The 15,444-nt window shown below is 39.1% G+C and overlaps 1 protein-coding gene across 1 annotated transcript; it reads left to right on the top strand.

Annotated features, from left to right (window-relative positions):
• Positions 1-2,019: 2,019 nt before the first annotated feature.
• LOC142982966 (ELAV-like protein 4) lies at positions 2,020-10,390 on the top strand. Its single transcript, XM_076129722.1, has one exon. The coding sequence runs from the start codon at positions 2,106-2,108 to the stop codon at positions 3,165-3,167; it is 1,062 nt and encodes a 353-aa protein (XP_075985837.1). The 5' UTR covers positions 2,020-2,105; the 3' UTR covers positions 3,168-10,390.
• The last annotated feature ends 5,054 nt before the right edge of the window (positions 10,391-15,444 follow it).

Here is a 15,444-nt window from a genome sequence, read left to right on the forward strand (position 1 = left end):
GAGCTAATTTCTATACTTTGAGAGGTTGTTTGTTTTTTTTGTTTATCGTATGGTTAGTGGTCAACCTAGTGTCAAAGTTGTTCAAACCGCCCAAAAAATTTTTAACGTTGCTTGACAATTATTTCATTTGACGACCCGTATCCTACCCGCCAAGAAGTGGTCACCCATCTTTGTACAGTCTGCGTCAAAGATCGCTTACCATTGTTGATTACTATATAGAAACTGTAGCGTAAAATATGAAAACTGAATGTATCTATTATAAAATTGTTTCATAACAATAGTTCACGGACGGAGAATTGAACTTTGACCCTCCGATCGATCCGACTTCTATTTATGTCCGCTAATTATAACTTCGTGTATACTGTCACTATCTGTCTATAATTATATCTTTAGTATAATACTATAAAGAGAGTGCGAGAATTTTGTATTTTTATATGTTTTGTAGTGAATTATCTCTGGAACGTCTGTATTTCTTAAAACATAGCCTATGTTACTCGGGAATAGTGTAGCTTGCCAACGGTGAAAGAATTTTTTAAATCGGTCCAGTACTTTCGGAGCCTATTCAATGCAAACCAACAAACAAAAAATCAAACATTTCCTCTTTATAATATTAGTATAGAAGTATAGACATATAAAATTCTCGTGTCGCAATGTTCATCCCTGTACTCCTCCGAAACGGCTTGACTGATTCTCATGAAATTTTCATGGGTTTTAACACGAAAACCTTTGGTAAGATCGGTTGTCAGACTTTCTAGATTTAAACTACTGCTGTTAACAACTGTCAAAGAAAATGACAGCCGGGACCCACAATTTAACGTGCATTCTAAAACACGGAGGAACTTGATATTTATAAGATGGTCACCCATCCACAGAACAACCTACGCAAGCTAAGTTTAACCTCAGAGGTTTATCCACAATTTATACTTACTTATGATAAAATAATAGGAATTTTTATTTTTCAATGATAATACGTGGTTTGAAACAAAAATTTGAGAACACTCAAGTAGTATTAACAAACTTACATAGTACTATCTTTCTCGCTGCTTGTTCAATCCCCAGATGCACATAATGTTCGTAAGTATAAGCTCGTAATGACTTTGACTCAAAAATACTGACCTAGAGCTCGGAAAAGCGCTTTTATTTCAACCTTACGATAGCATTTCAGTAAAATTGCGAACCAGTACTTACTTCTCGGGTCCTCTCTGAAAACGAGGCAGTTTAAGGTCACAGTTCAACAACTATTGGCAGAATATCAAAAATATAACAAGCTCTACATTACATAACCGCCGACATTGTATAAAGTTTTTGTGAAATACAAAGAAAAATAGGTCGTTATATGCCTCAAAACTTTCTACTTCGTATTTCAATGAAATTGAATAAAATATCATAAACACAGAGTCCATTCACCTGTTATTTCCAGCAACGCTCAGCCCTCTATTTCCCCGTACAAGCGCCATTTAGACATAATTGTACTGAACGATTCTCGCCTACAAATTCAATATTCATACCTTTTCTTACCCGGAACTTGGACAAAGGAACTCATATTTTCTGTTTAAATTCACAATCAAAACTTTGTACTGTGTAGCGACAAAGTTTTGTTAAAAATTGCACGCTTTGTGCCCCTTTGTGTACAATAATCGAGGGGTGGCTGTCGTAAGTGTCAATTATTGTATAACATGACGTCCATTATTGAGTGCTCGAGTCATTCAAGTACTTTTCGAGTGATATTCTCAGCAATGATTGATAAAACAAGGTGAATGTATCCGCCATTTCCGTGCGTTTTAGCGAGGCGTGCGCGTAAATCGTATCTCGTTCGTTGTCCCCGAAATCTCGTGGAAACGGAACGGTGTTACGTAGAGGGGGTGGGCCCGGGGCCGGATCGATGCCGCCCGGGGTAGATCTGGTTTTTTCGGACACTATACCAACGGGAGGGTGAACGAACCGAGTTATGTAAGCCGCCGGTCGATAGGGCGCGGCTGCGCGCCGCTCGCCCGGCATCCCCTCAATACCGTTCGCGCGCGCTACCCCTACGGACGTGCACTTTTGTTTTATCGCGTTTTTTCGTTCCTCTTTCGTTCTTTCCGTTTATGATTTAAGCCGACACCATGTCCAAAGGCGACGGTGAACAGCAAAACGGCTCGGGCGAGGAGTCCAAGACGAACCTCATCATTAATTACCTGCCGCAGAGCATGACGCAGGAGGAGATCCGGAGCCTGTTCTCGAGCATCGGCGAGGTGGAGTCGTGCAAGCTGATCCGCAACAAGGGCGCCGCGTTCCCCGACGCGCTCAACCACGCGCTGCACGGCGGCGGCCAGAGCCTCGGCTACGCCTTCGTCAACTACCACCGGCCCGAGGACGCGGAGAAGGCCATCGCCACGCTCAACGGCCTGCGCCTGCAGAACAAGACCATCAAAGTGTCGTACGCGCGCCCCAGCAGCGAGGCCATCAAGGGCGCCAACCTGTACGTGTCCGGCCTGCCCAAGACGATGACGCAGACGGAGCTGGAGCGCCTCTTCAGCCCCTACGGACGGATTATTACTTCGCGGATTCTGTGCGAGAACAGTGGTGGCCGGCCATTCACCGGCGGCGAGCAGGGCCTGTCTAAGGGCGTGGGATTCATCCGCTTCGACCAGCGCGTGGAGGCGGAGCGCGCCATCCAGGAGCTGAACGGGACGGTGCCCAAAGGTGCGACGGAGCCCATCACAGTGAAGTTCGCGAACAACCCCAGCAACAACGGCAAGGCGCTGGCCCCGCTGGCCGCGTACCTGCCGGCCGCGCTGCGCTTCCCCGCGCCGCTCGGCCGCTTCAGCTCAGGCAAGTCCCTCCTCGCTATCAACAAGGGCCTGCAGCGCTACAGCCCGCTGGCGGGCGAGCTGCTGGGCGGCGTGCTGCCGGGCGCCGTGGGCTCCGAGTGGTGCATCTTCGTGTACAACCTGGCGCCCGAGACGGAGGAGAACGTGCTGTGGCAGCTGTTCGGCCCCTTCGGCGCCGTGCAGAGCGTGAAGGTGATCCGCGACCTGCAGACCAACAAGTGCAAGGGCTACGGGTTCATCACCATGACCAACTACGACGAGGCCGTCGTCGCCATCCAGTCGCTCAACGGCTACACTCTCGGTAACAGAGTGCTACAGGTCAGCTTCAAGACTAATAAAATCAAGACCATCTAAGGGGATCGCCCCGGATTCGGCCTAGCCGGACGCTAGGACGGCACAGCAGGCGCGCACCCATACATACACATACTCTACGAGTCAGTACCGCGAGTACTGACCGATCCTGGCTTGTCTCCTCTGTGAAAATATAGTATTTTGTCGTGCTCTATGTAAAAATATTACGTTTTCACCGTGTACGTGCAACGTGAACTATCGCCGAACTGTACGGTGTCCATGTTAATTGCCAAATACTCGATAAGCGTGTACTATATACTTATACGTGATGTACGCTACTACGCTATGTACCTATGTACCTATGTAACCATGTCCGGTACGTAGACATCGGACCTGACTATAGACTGTGTCTTCCCGAGAGGCCCGCCCTACTGCTAGGGTTGCCCGGCGGGCGTTTTTATAATTGTAAATCTAGAGATGTGTTGAGTGTACGGTGCGGAGTCTTTGTTCAGCGCCTCGTACTCGCGCCCGCTGAAATTGGGTTAAGTGTCCAAACCAAAATGGCGGGCAGCCGGGCAGCGCGCGCTCTGCGCATGCCCGGATAAGATGGCGCTCAATGAACGCTCCCGCACGCACCTTGCAATAATATAATAAGCACGCTCCACATGAGATGTGGACAGATCTGGCCAGAACACGAAACATACATATTGCTAATAGTCAATAACAAAATAATGATATTAAACTTCGCTTATGAACGGTTGTGGTAATCGAGAAAATAGTTTTCGAATATAAAATAATATTAGCAATAATAGCCTAAATGCTATGCTCCAATTTTTTATGCGATCATATCGTAATAATTACATTAACGTACGTATAACACGGGGCGAGCGAGTCACGACTCGCCGACGACTCGCACACGACTCGCCGACATCACGTGACGGCCGACGACTGGCCGACTAATCGAAGTAAAATAGTGTTATATTGTTAAAGATTGGAAAGAGGAATATATATTATCTATACGTATATTTTAATCATATATTAAAATTAAGGATGAAAAAAAAACTAATCAAAAACTGTGATAGGTTTTGATAAAATTTTAAAGATCAAGGGGGTGATGGTTGGCGTCGACCGCACGGGGCTCCCGCCGCCGGCGATAGTTAGATTTAGAAAAATTTTTGAGATACATTTTCGATTGTGGTATTACGCTTAACACGACGAGCGGCGCCAGGTCGCCTCGGAGTTGACGAATGTGCGGACACGGCTAGCGCGCGGAGCTTGGGAAAATCGATACAGCCAGTTCTGGGCCCGCGCTCCGGGCGGCGGCGGGGCGAGGCGGGCCGCGGGCGGGTCCGCCCCCGCTCGCGGGCCGCTCCCGCCGCACCCCGCGCGGGGACGAGCCCGTACGCGGAACAATGGTGCATACTCTAGTCTAACGATATCGTCTCCAAAGTATAATTAACTCGATGTCTAAACATATGATCGGTACCTGCTATATAATAATGTATGGATGCGGCCCTGCGTCTATTCGAACTAGGCTTTAATTGTCTTAGTCTAAATGGAAATTTGTAAATAGAAAAAAAAGTTGTTTAATTTAAATAAATGATTAACTAAATAACTAAAATCTCGCCGCGTATAAACGTCACACTAGTCACTATATGTATCATAGAACTTTGACCCGACAAAGACCTATAATGAAACATCGAACTTGAATAGATATTTTAAATATCGTGCCGTCCTAACGACCCTACGATTTTTGTAAAAAAATATATACTTAATATTATGTAAAAAATGCAGTTTTGTAACATTTCAAATATTAAATAAATAGGTATCTACTCATAACATACCAAAGATGGAGATTAAAATTTACAAGTATTTATATATTTATTATAAATGTAAAACGTGCAATAACTAATAGCCATAATTTATTAAAAAAAATATTATTAAAAAAAAGCAAAATGACTCGAAGAGGCGTTGGTTGACAATGGTTGACAACGGTTGACGTATAGTGTCAACGAGAGTGGAGTGATCGCGCCTGATCGCGTGTGATCGCGTGTGATCGCGTCTGATCGCGCCACGGTTGTTTACTATTTATTGTAAACTATTAGTTTATCCGCACTGTGAACGCGCGACTTGATTAACACTCATTTTCTTCTATTAATTTAATAATATAAAAACGACAAAAAAATCGCTTAATTTCGATACAGCTTGAGATATGCTTCGACATTCCATTTTTAGTAATAATACGTTTTATTAGGAGTACTTTTATTAATTTAGTGAAAATTCGTAAGTTACCAGAGCGTCTCCGCGCGTCACTTCGACTGTCACCGCATCAGCTGTGCGTTGACAGCGTTGACAGGTGTCACGTGAAGTGAGGGTGAAGTGCCGCCCGGGGGCGCCACTTGTGTTTCGTTTAATTTGAACGTACGGTTGGCAAGAAAGTTAGTATATGCGTGGTCGGCGTGTAAAGCACAAGTTTTGCTGAAGCTATTTATTACCTACTTGTACTATTGTAGTCGTCTCTTAGGTTTAAATAGTTGTTGTGTTTTGTGTTGTTTTTAATTCAGCATAAAAATTTCAACTATTCTAGTCATATATTCCAAAGGGAATAATTATTAAATTTAAATTTAAAAAAAATATTTGATATTTTGAATAGTTGAAGTTAATGATCAATGTTGATAATAATAATCTTAATGATAATTTCGTCATCAGTTCTTTCATCTTAGATTTACTGTCATTAATTTAGTGTATGTGCAATTAATTGTATTTTATGTGTAAACTTAGGTGTGCATTTAACTTATTTAATATATTATAATTTTAATTATATTCCTATGTCGTCGGCTTTTATCGATATCGTGCTATGTCGATAATGATCTCTTCTCTAGTCATATGCGGACAGGTGTAATGGTGTATTGTATAAGGTTGTACCTGTCAATATGTCGATATCGATAAAAGCGGGCGTTTCGTCGAACGTTCGTAAGGTAAACCTAAATTGATTTATTTATTAGGGAAATATATCGGGCAATTAATCTAGATCGGGAGCTTGGACGTGCTAAATTATTTGAAAAAAAATCTCACTCAAATATGATTTAATCACAAAATTGTTAAAAAATCCTTTTTGATTAAAAGTTTTTTTCTCAAATTATTGCGTATAATAAAGCTTAATACGTCGTTTTGAATCGAAACAAAAAACACCAAAGTATTTTACTGAAAACTCATCGACTTTTTAGATAATAAATAAGAAATAATGAGATGCAAATGATAAAAATGCAAAAATGATATTTTGGAGTGAAATTGTTCGTTAGGAGTTCGGTTAGGTGTTACGTCACTAGTTAGTAGAATGTTTTGTGCGCCCCCCTTCTTTCGGTAATAATTATTAAAAGAATAATAATAAAATTAATAATAGTGCTCAATAGCTTAGTAGTACGTAACGCGAGAAGCAATAAAATATTGTGAATTTTGTAACAGAACACACGGGTAACGATTACACCATAATTAACTTAATATTTTTATATGTATTTTAAAATATACTGTAATTCATATCTTCATAGTTGTAAGCGGCAGACTCGCAAAACGTTCTACTAATTGAGAGTGGTTAATGTTTCGAATGCTTGCGAGTGAGCAGCGCAGGTCGCACGGCTGGCACCCACCCGCTAGGAGACGCTAGAGCAATCCTATCACCTGACGATGTTCGCGGCGTATACCGTACATATATGTGATGTGTATGTGTCACGCGTGAACCGTACGTATACAAGTAATCCTCGAGCACACGCAGCTGCGACCTGCGCCGCGCACGCGACGCGCGCGACGCGAGCGACGCCACAGACGCGTGCGACGCGAGTCGTCGCGACGCGCGGTGCCACTTGAAACTTTAACCAACGAAGCTATCTACAAAACTATGGTATATAGGTTGTGGATACATACGTCGATGCTAAGTAACTAACCCCAGTAAGTGACAAGGGATAATCTGACCTATTATCAATAGCATAACGGCTACTTTTTGAACGGTGTTTTGATGCATTTTTATGAAATTAAATAAAAAATAATAATATTATTAAAAAAATATTAAAAAACGTAATTTAATTGGCAACACAGAAACAATACTAATACGCATAGGCTAATTGACAACGAGGCTGTGAAATTAGCAAAAATAAAGTTAAAAGAATCACGTGACGATTGATCTTAATTAATAAATAAAATATTAACGTAAGTTAAATCACAGAACAGAGATTATAATGGGAGATTTGTTTGATCCATGTGTTTCCCGAGCGAGAGCATGTGCTTTGACGTCTGCATGAATGTGCCATATATCAGTATACCCGTGTATCAGTAGGCGCCTACTCCTTCTCCTATCTTATGATAAGATTATGTGTGCACCGAGCTGGTCTGTCTCCCTGCCGCCTGCCTCTGCGCCGTACAGTGTATAGTGTAAGTGACGCTGCGCGCGGAGACTGCACGGGAGCCGCGCAGGGGAGCGCTCTGGGCGCGCTCCTCGGCGCCGCTCCCAGTGGCACACAGCAATAAAAGCCGCGATAGTAATTAAGTATTAGGTTGCTAGTCCATCGCCGCACTGACTGCGTCTCTGTTCTGTGGTCACAATCATGCACTCACGCGTACAAACCATGGTTAATGGCCCATATTTAATAAGTAAATCAATTGAAAATATAAATCCAAAACTGCGTGAACTGTCCAGTGTGAAACTACGGTTAGAAATAGTGGTGTACGATGGGAATAAAAGCATGTAGAGTTTTTTCTATGCAGCTTAACGTGGTGTGTAGTGGAATGGCCTTAAACTCGGCGGCATGCACAAACCACCAAGCCGGCCGAGATGTACGCGATTCCGATAGTTAGGTCACAAATGAAGAAATGATATCTTCCATAGTAAATAAATACGTAAGTTTTATATTTCTGCACGTAAAAATATTTCAGTGTAACACCAAAGTGTCCCAACACTAGACGCGCCTCGATATGCTCAATTTAATAAACGGAAACCGCGTAGAGTGTTGCGACACGCACCCTCGCTCGATCCTGACTCGATTGAAATATTTTTCACGTCGTAGAAAACTCGAGACATCGACTAAATGTGTTACTATTACTACATATGTCAAAATTTTCTAGTGAAACTAACAGAACGCAATGCACAACACATAATTATATGCTGCTACAGCTGTACTGTTATAAAATTATTAACAAATTTATTAATATGTACTACATTTGCTCACCACGTACTTCCTTGTATTTTGGATCCGTTTCTCTAGTAGTAGCTTAATACTTATAATGTAATACGGTAACGGATAATTTTATAAATACAGCTCCGAGCTAGCAGCTTGTCGCTTCCTCACAACACGGTCATCGTCACAATGTTCCGAACACATAGTGTTGTACTTTGTTTAATCCTTTCGACTGATCGTAAACGATTCTCTGACTACATAGCCCTATGTGTTTTTATCCCTGTGTAATCGTTATAGACAGTGAAAACCGGAGCGAGAGTCAAACGACCTGACGTAGAGTAAAGCTTTATTTACGAACATTAGATTGATATTAGCTTGACAATACGCCGTTCGGTAAATAACAGATTGCAATAAATATGTAAATAAACATCTCGGGTATCGGTCCTGCTTCGGGTAAGCGGTAATTATGAATAAAAAAAATATTAATAACCAATAGTTTCGAATTTAAAATAAAAAGTAATATCATGTAATATCAATTTCACTGTCTATTTATTAGTATTCGTTTTCGGTGTCGATTCCTCTTATACTGCATGATAACAGTTTGTTCCCATTTCGTAAACATTTAGCTAATTAGTCAATTTGCTGTGTCATTATATTATATACTGTTCTATATAGTCCTGTGTCTGGGTTCGTTTGTTCATAGTTAGTGGTCGCATCGACTGGTCGCTCGACTGGTCGCTCAATCGTTCGGTTACTGGTCGTACTGCCGGTATGATTTGCGCGCAATGGGAACGAACTCGCGTCGTGCAGAGTAGCATGTGATACTCCTAGTACATACTTACTGATAGTCAATACTCATAAACACTTCTACATAGAGCGGCCCGGCTGACTTCGCGTGAATTTTCTAATGTGTAAATCAGACCGACTTCCCCAGACTCGGATAAGGCTAGGAAATAATTTAGAAAAATGCATCGTAAGATAAGAATCTCAAAAAATAAAAGTATTGAATAAGTATTTTACCAACTTCAACGTTAAGGTGTACTAGACAATGAAAGCAATCATATTTATAATTATAAAATGAGATTATGAGTAATTCGGTCAGCCATTTTCCTTGTTCGTGCTCGCTGACGTCACTTTGATACAAATACGTATTTTATAAAAGTAATAAAATGCAAAAAAAACGTTTAAAAAACACTTAAGATCTTCCGGTATTAAACATTAAAACAATCAATGTTGACTTTTTCATTTTCGTCTTTTTATGAATTATTATAAAATTAAGAGGTAGGTGTCTGTATGTGTTGGTGGTATTAACCGATTTAGTTGATATTGTACCTAAAAGTTAGGTATTTCTATAATAATTATTGTGTCGGTTTAAAATTACCTCTACATTATAGCTTTTGTGAGGAAACTTTGAGTTGCACAACAAATAGTAGTGGAGAGTAAGGTCGCCACACTAAAACTGTGCCCGTGCGTGCCTCGTGCGTGTCCCGCGCGTGTGTCGCGCGTGGGCCGTGCGCGGCTCGTGCGGGCCCCGCCTCGCGACTCGCTCGCGACGCGAACACTTATCAACAATGTGTCAAACTCAACGAATATACAAAATGTATGAAATGTCAAAACGTCGCAATAATATATTTGACAGCTGATATATTTTTAAAGTTCTTGTAACAGTTTTAGTGTCGTCTTTAGTCATAAATGTTGTTCCCGATATTTTGTAAGAACGTTTCGAGAAAGCTTTTGTATGGAGGTAGCCGCGAACTCGGCCATTGCTGTGATGTACGCGTGAAACCTCTAGTTCTCGGCTATCTCAATACATTATCTTTCATCGACAACGGATTAGAAAGATTTTGAATAAAAAAGAATACTCATTCCTAAAAGTAAGCATTAATAACCATATATTTACATCAGTAGTTACTTGGCTGTTTTTAAGTAATTATTAATTAATATTTTCACGTAATTTATGTGTCTATAATTAATTAATTTATTGGAATTAATTATAATAAAAAAAATATGGAAAAATTGTCACATTCTCTTCACTTTTTACAATAGTTTTTACAATATGATATTTAATATCCTCAATGGTTGTAACTATACATTTCTTGTTCTAAATATATAAAAAACCCGAAATGAGTTTGTTGTTTATTCATCCTTTTACCTAAATCCTTAAAAATATGCTGGAAACAGCATTATCTCCACCTAAAACACTAAATTTCTCATCACAGTTTCTGAAAGATAGATCAACTTTAAAATAACTGCATAAGATTTCAAACCACTTTTCTAATATCATTTGAATTGCTGAAAAACTAATTTATTACATTATAATATCACTACTGATACAAAATAATAACTATGTCAGTGTCAGAATAAAAACTTGACAGGCTTTTTATTCGAACTACTTGACAACACTTTATTTTGAAAGTCATATTATTGAACAATTGTTTGATCAACCTTTCAAAAACGAGTGTTTACACAATACACACAACACACACACACAAATCTTAATACACTCTAGAGTCTAGATAAACAATAATTTAATATTTCCCAAGACTACCAGGCAACAAACCCAGTTAAACATTCATAGTCGCCTTAATTCCTGTGTAATATTAAATTATAATATTGATTATTATCATGCAAAGCGAAAGTTTAATGTCCGGTTTCTGAGGCACATTTAGCGATAGTTAATCTATTCAAACTGACATTTTTATATGAGTTTAAACACTAACTATTGAACACATAAATTACCGCTTAATGTACCTCAGAAACCGGGGGTAAGTAATTTAAAAGATTTGATAACTATGGTCATACGTTGCCAAACTGCTAGCATAGAGATTTGAATTCACTTTACTAGTAGTTGTCATAATGTGTACATTTTCACAGTCATAAATTAATTTCAGTCAATCATTGACACCTCTGGTTGTTACTTTTAATTAATTTACGTAAAGAGCTGCGGTAGAGTTGATAAAAAGAACTGGAAATAATCGCCCTTTTTAATCGTCAAGTAGCTTTACAACTGGCTCTACATTCCAAACCAATTAAATAGTACTTAGTTCAGATTAGTTATACAGTGTGTAAAGTCTTTTTCAAAATTGATTGGAAGTAAGACAGTAACTGTGTAGACAATAGTAAATGTCACAATTCGACCTATATGAATAAATGATTTGATTTTGATATTATCGTCGCTTGAACGGTACATTTTAATAGAATATGCATATTTGAAAGGGCACATTCCATAAACAAAGACATAAGACATGTGCCCTTTTAGAAATTACAATAACATATTGCTAATTACGACGCACAGATATGTATACCTAACGTAGAAATCCTTCACCAATTTGGAAAATAATTAATAATTAAAATAACGAAAAATGCTGGTAAGAATTTGCACAGGCAATAGAGTCCATGGAGAAAATTTACTTATGTGTACAATTGCTGATCACTAGGCACTATTTCTTCAATAGCAGTTTGGTATAGGCAATAGGGAGGGTGTATCGCACACACCTCTGCTTAAACCTTCTAGTAAATGAGGCGTTATGTACAGTAAAGTCATTTTTACTTTGTCGTAGTAACTTTCATTTATTGATAAACTAAACCAAAAATAAAAACCTTACCTAAACCTAAATAACCTTAATCTTAAATAGTAGCCTTTGTGTTATTCTGGGACTGCAACTACCTACCTATATATCAAATTTATCGTAATCTGTTCAGTAGTAGTTGCGTGAAAGAGTAACAAACATCCATACATTCTCTCAAACTTTCGCCTTTATAATATCAGTAGGATAAGCTATTGTCGTGTAGTACAGTGTGCAATATTACTGCATCCGTCACATGTTCATTATGAATGCCACGTACTCGCTAGCACCCCAGAGGGGTGGGCAGCGCTCAACCAGAACGAATACCAGCTACTAATTAATAATTCAACATACATATGTTACATGTCAAATGTTTCACTTTTGCACAGCAGTGGTAAGTATGTGGATTGTAGAGGTATTGGATTCTATTCCTGGATACGTGTTTTCTGTAAGAGAGTAAGTATTTACAAGGCTAAGTATAATAAGTATTGTTTCCCAGATCCAGTCGCTAATAAAGAAATATATTACATACGCACACATACATAAAATTACGCTTTTTTCCCATAAGGAAAAAAAATATTTTGTCAGGAATTGCACTAGTCAAAATGTACCTACGCCTTTCTCCTGGAAAAACTGTTTTGTCAGGATCACTACACAAAACTCCCGTAGGTATGCGATTTCAAAATATGCATACATAACATAGAAATATACAAACCTTTGCAAAGTAGCAAGCAATTCGTTTTCATCTCATTTGCTTTACCGGTCGGTAAAGTGAAGCAACTTTAGCGCGGACATTCTATGGATGGGTGACCACAGTGTGATGCGAACTGAGCGTATCCGTTCTTATATCACGTACTTCAGAAGGCACGTCAACAATCTCCTTTGATATAATTTAAAATAACAGTTGTTAAACCATATCGAAAAGCTTTTAACAACTTTTACACTAAGTTGACAACCAACCATACGATGAATAAACGAACACAAAAACAAACAGCTTTAAACATTAAATTAAATTCAAATCTCGGAAGTATAAAAAGCAATTTGGTATGTCAATGTAATTCTCCGCCAGACGAGCGAAGCCGCAGACAGGTATATAGCTAGGTATATACGTATATATGTATGTAGAATGGTAAACAAGCAATTATATTAGCAGACATCACAGTGCATAGATTGCACGGCTCTTTGATCGCGAGTGTTGACACCATGGTACTGGGTTTTGATAGGACATTGGGGAATTGTCCTTTGCTTGTAGATTTTTTATAGTAAGTTATTTTGAACTTATAGGTACAGCCTACAGGGTGTTTGGCAGACGAATTGTCCAAAGAATATAGGAATTTAGTGTGAACTGCTGCCGACACGTTCGTACCATTCTACTATTTTTTACATACACAGACAAAAGGTTAATTAGGACTTATTGCATCGTAGATATATTATGATGCTTTGAAAGCTGTAGGGATTTTTTCTCTAGTTTTCCTTGTTCCTTCCTTGTTTCCTTTAATTGAGTTCTTAAACGCACATGTATGAAAAAGTGGTAAACCAAACTCACGTATTTTATTTGGCGTTGGCTTTTCAGAAATTTGCTTGTTAAATAAATGACCTTATATTTATTTTATTTCCAAGTAAAAAAAATCGTGTCCGTATCTTTTTTAAATACACCAGGTATAGCCCACTAAATGTAATTGACAGACTAATTAGAATTTTAGTTTTGTTACCCTGTAAACATCCAGTATGCAGCGCAAAAGATTTTTATACTATTTATCCTCAAATTTTCGAAATCATACGCGACGTACAGCCGTCGAGACGCCCTGAAACGGTAGCCGGGAGGGAGAGGGTATCCATGGTCACCGCCAAATCAATCCCACCAGTCCCACCACCCCGGTCAGACTAATAATATAGAGGGTGGCTTATTTATTAAAACTTCAAAGAGAGGCTTAAATCAGGTAGGGGCAGATAATTAATCCCTGTCGGTGATGTACGTATTCTAAATATGTAGACGATGTTGCACTGGACATGTTGCGGTTCAGTTACAATCTGATTTTTACGAGCATTTAATGTCTAGTTTTGGATGCCAAATATAAAAAACAAGCCGAACTTTTTGAGCAAACTGTTAGGCTCTTAGCCTTTGTTTTCCCCATATTCAACAACCAACATATTTCAATTTACAGAAATCCGTTTTAATTGGTACAGCAATACCTTTCTCTTAAATCATTTTATCTATTGGCAAAAACAGTATAGTAGTATAAGTTGTATTTTCATCGATTATAGAGTTTCGTCGACGTCTTTCACCAAATAAGTTTTTTCTACATTTTTCACAATAAATAGAGCGGTTTCCAAGGAAGGTTTGATAATGTTAAGATTTTAATGAATTATTCTTTTATTTTTTTTTTACTTAAACAAAGAATATTGCCGATCGGGCGGGCTTCGAATTCAGACAGCGGGCATTACCTACAATTACTACCGGGTCCGGCAATTCTGGATAAATCCTGACGGATTGTTTTGCCTGCGACATGCTACATGAGTACTCTGATATTAACGAATGCCTGTAAGCTATAACACATAACATTGTTACAAAGTATTGAGAGCCACGAGCTAGGGGCCGCTGATTCAATCGGCTTAAATCCTGTCTGTGTTTTGATGAAACTAGGGTAAAAAATTAAAACTTTGTACTAAAAGTTACGAATATCAGTAGAGTTCGCAAAAAGTCAAATTAATATGAATGCTTTATGGTATCAATAGATAAAGTGACGGCAATAATGTAAGTATGAATTGTGTTCAATTTTCTATCTAGCTAGGTAATTGATACGAGTTATTCTGTAAGCCGTAAAACTGGTGCTAACGATTTAATTATGACTGGTTAAAACTTTCGTAAGTATAAACATGCTAAGTGTATCTCTATCTCAATATTAAGTATATACAACGACTGTGTTTGCCGGATTATAACGAGTCAACTTTACCAAATTATACACTAGATAGACTGAACCATGGGAAAGGTCTTCGTGGTTCACTCTATGTAAGTCTTACCTTACCTTACTTTAATAATGATTCAGTCTATCTATTACCTAGACAGAACGGCGTAAAACTCCATTTGGAGATCCGAATGGAGTTTTACGGTATAGGTTTATCGTAAACAGACAGACACCTCAAGGAAACTTTGTTTAGCAGTGATAGTAAAAAAAATAATACTAAGTTTCAAATGGCCATAGTTAAACGGAAACGATCCAACCCACACAGACGTAGTTTCGAGATATTTAACTTTTAAGTTCAGATCACTAACTTTGGGGACTAACTCAGGACTATAACTTCATGGTGGGTTTGAATTTTACTTGGATTGTTTTCGTGATATTAAAATTTTAACTTCAAGGAGTGTTTTGGTATACATAACTCATTTTACCCATAGTGTGGGTTGGATCCTTTCCGTTTAACTATGGCCAAATATAGTTCAGAAAATGTGCGAAACTGTACATAGCTTTATGGATAAGATAGATTATTATAGATCAGTACATAGTTTGACAAAGAGACACATGGACATAATGACTGCGCGATCATCCCTCGCCCCTGTCAAACACCACCCTCGCTGGGGACAGACTGCAATATTTCTCCCCTTTT

The sequence above is a fragment of the Anticarsia gemmatalis genome, chromosome 23 (genome assembly GCF_050436995.1).
Source record: "Anticarsia gemmatalis isolate Benzon Research Colony breed Stoneville strain chromosome 23, ilAntGemm2 primary, whole genome shotgun sequence".
Lineage (NCBI taxonomy): Eukaryota > Metazoa > Arthropoda > Insecta > Lepidoptera > Erebidae > Anticarsia > Anticarsia gemmatalis.

Excerpts from the sequence above, each read along its gene's own strand:
- LOC142982966 (XM_076129722.1), top strand. The coding sequence starts at position 2,106 with ATGTCCAAAGGCGACGGTGAACAGCAAAACGGCTCGGGCGAGGAGTCC.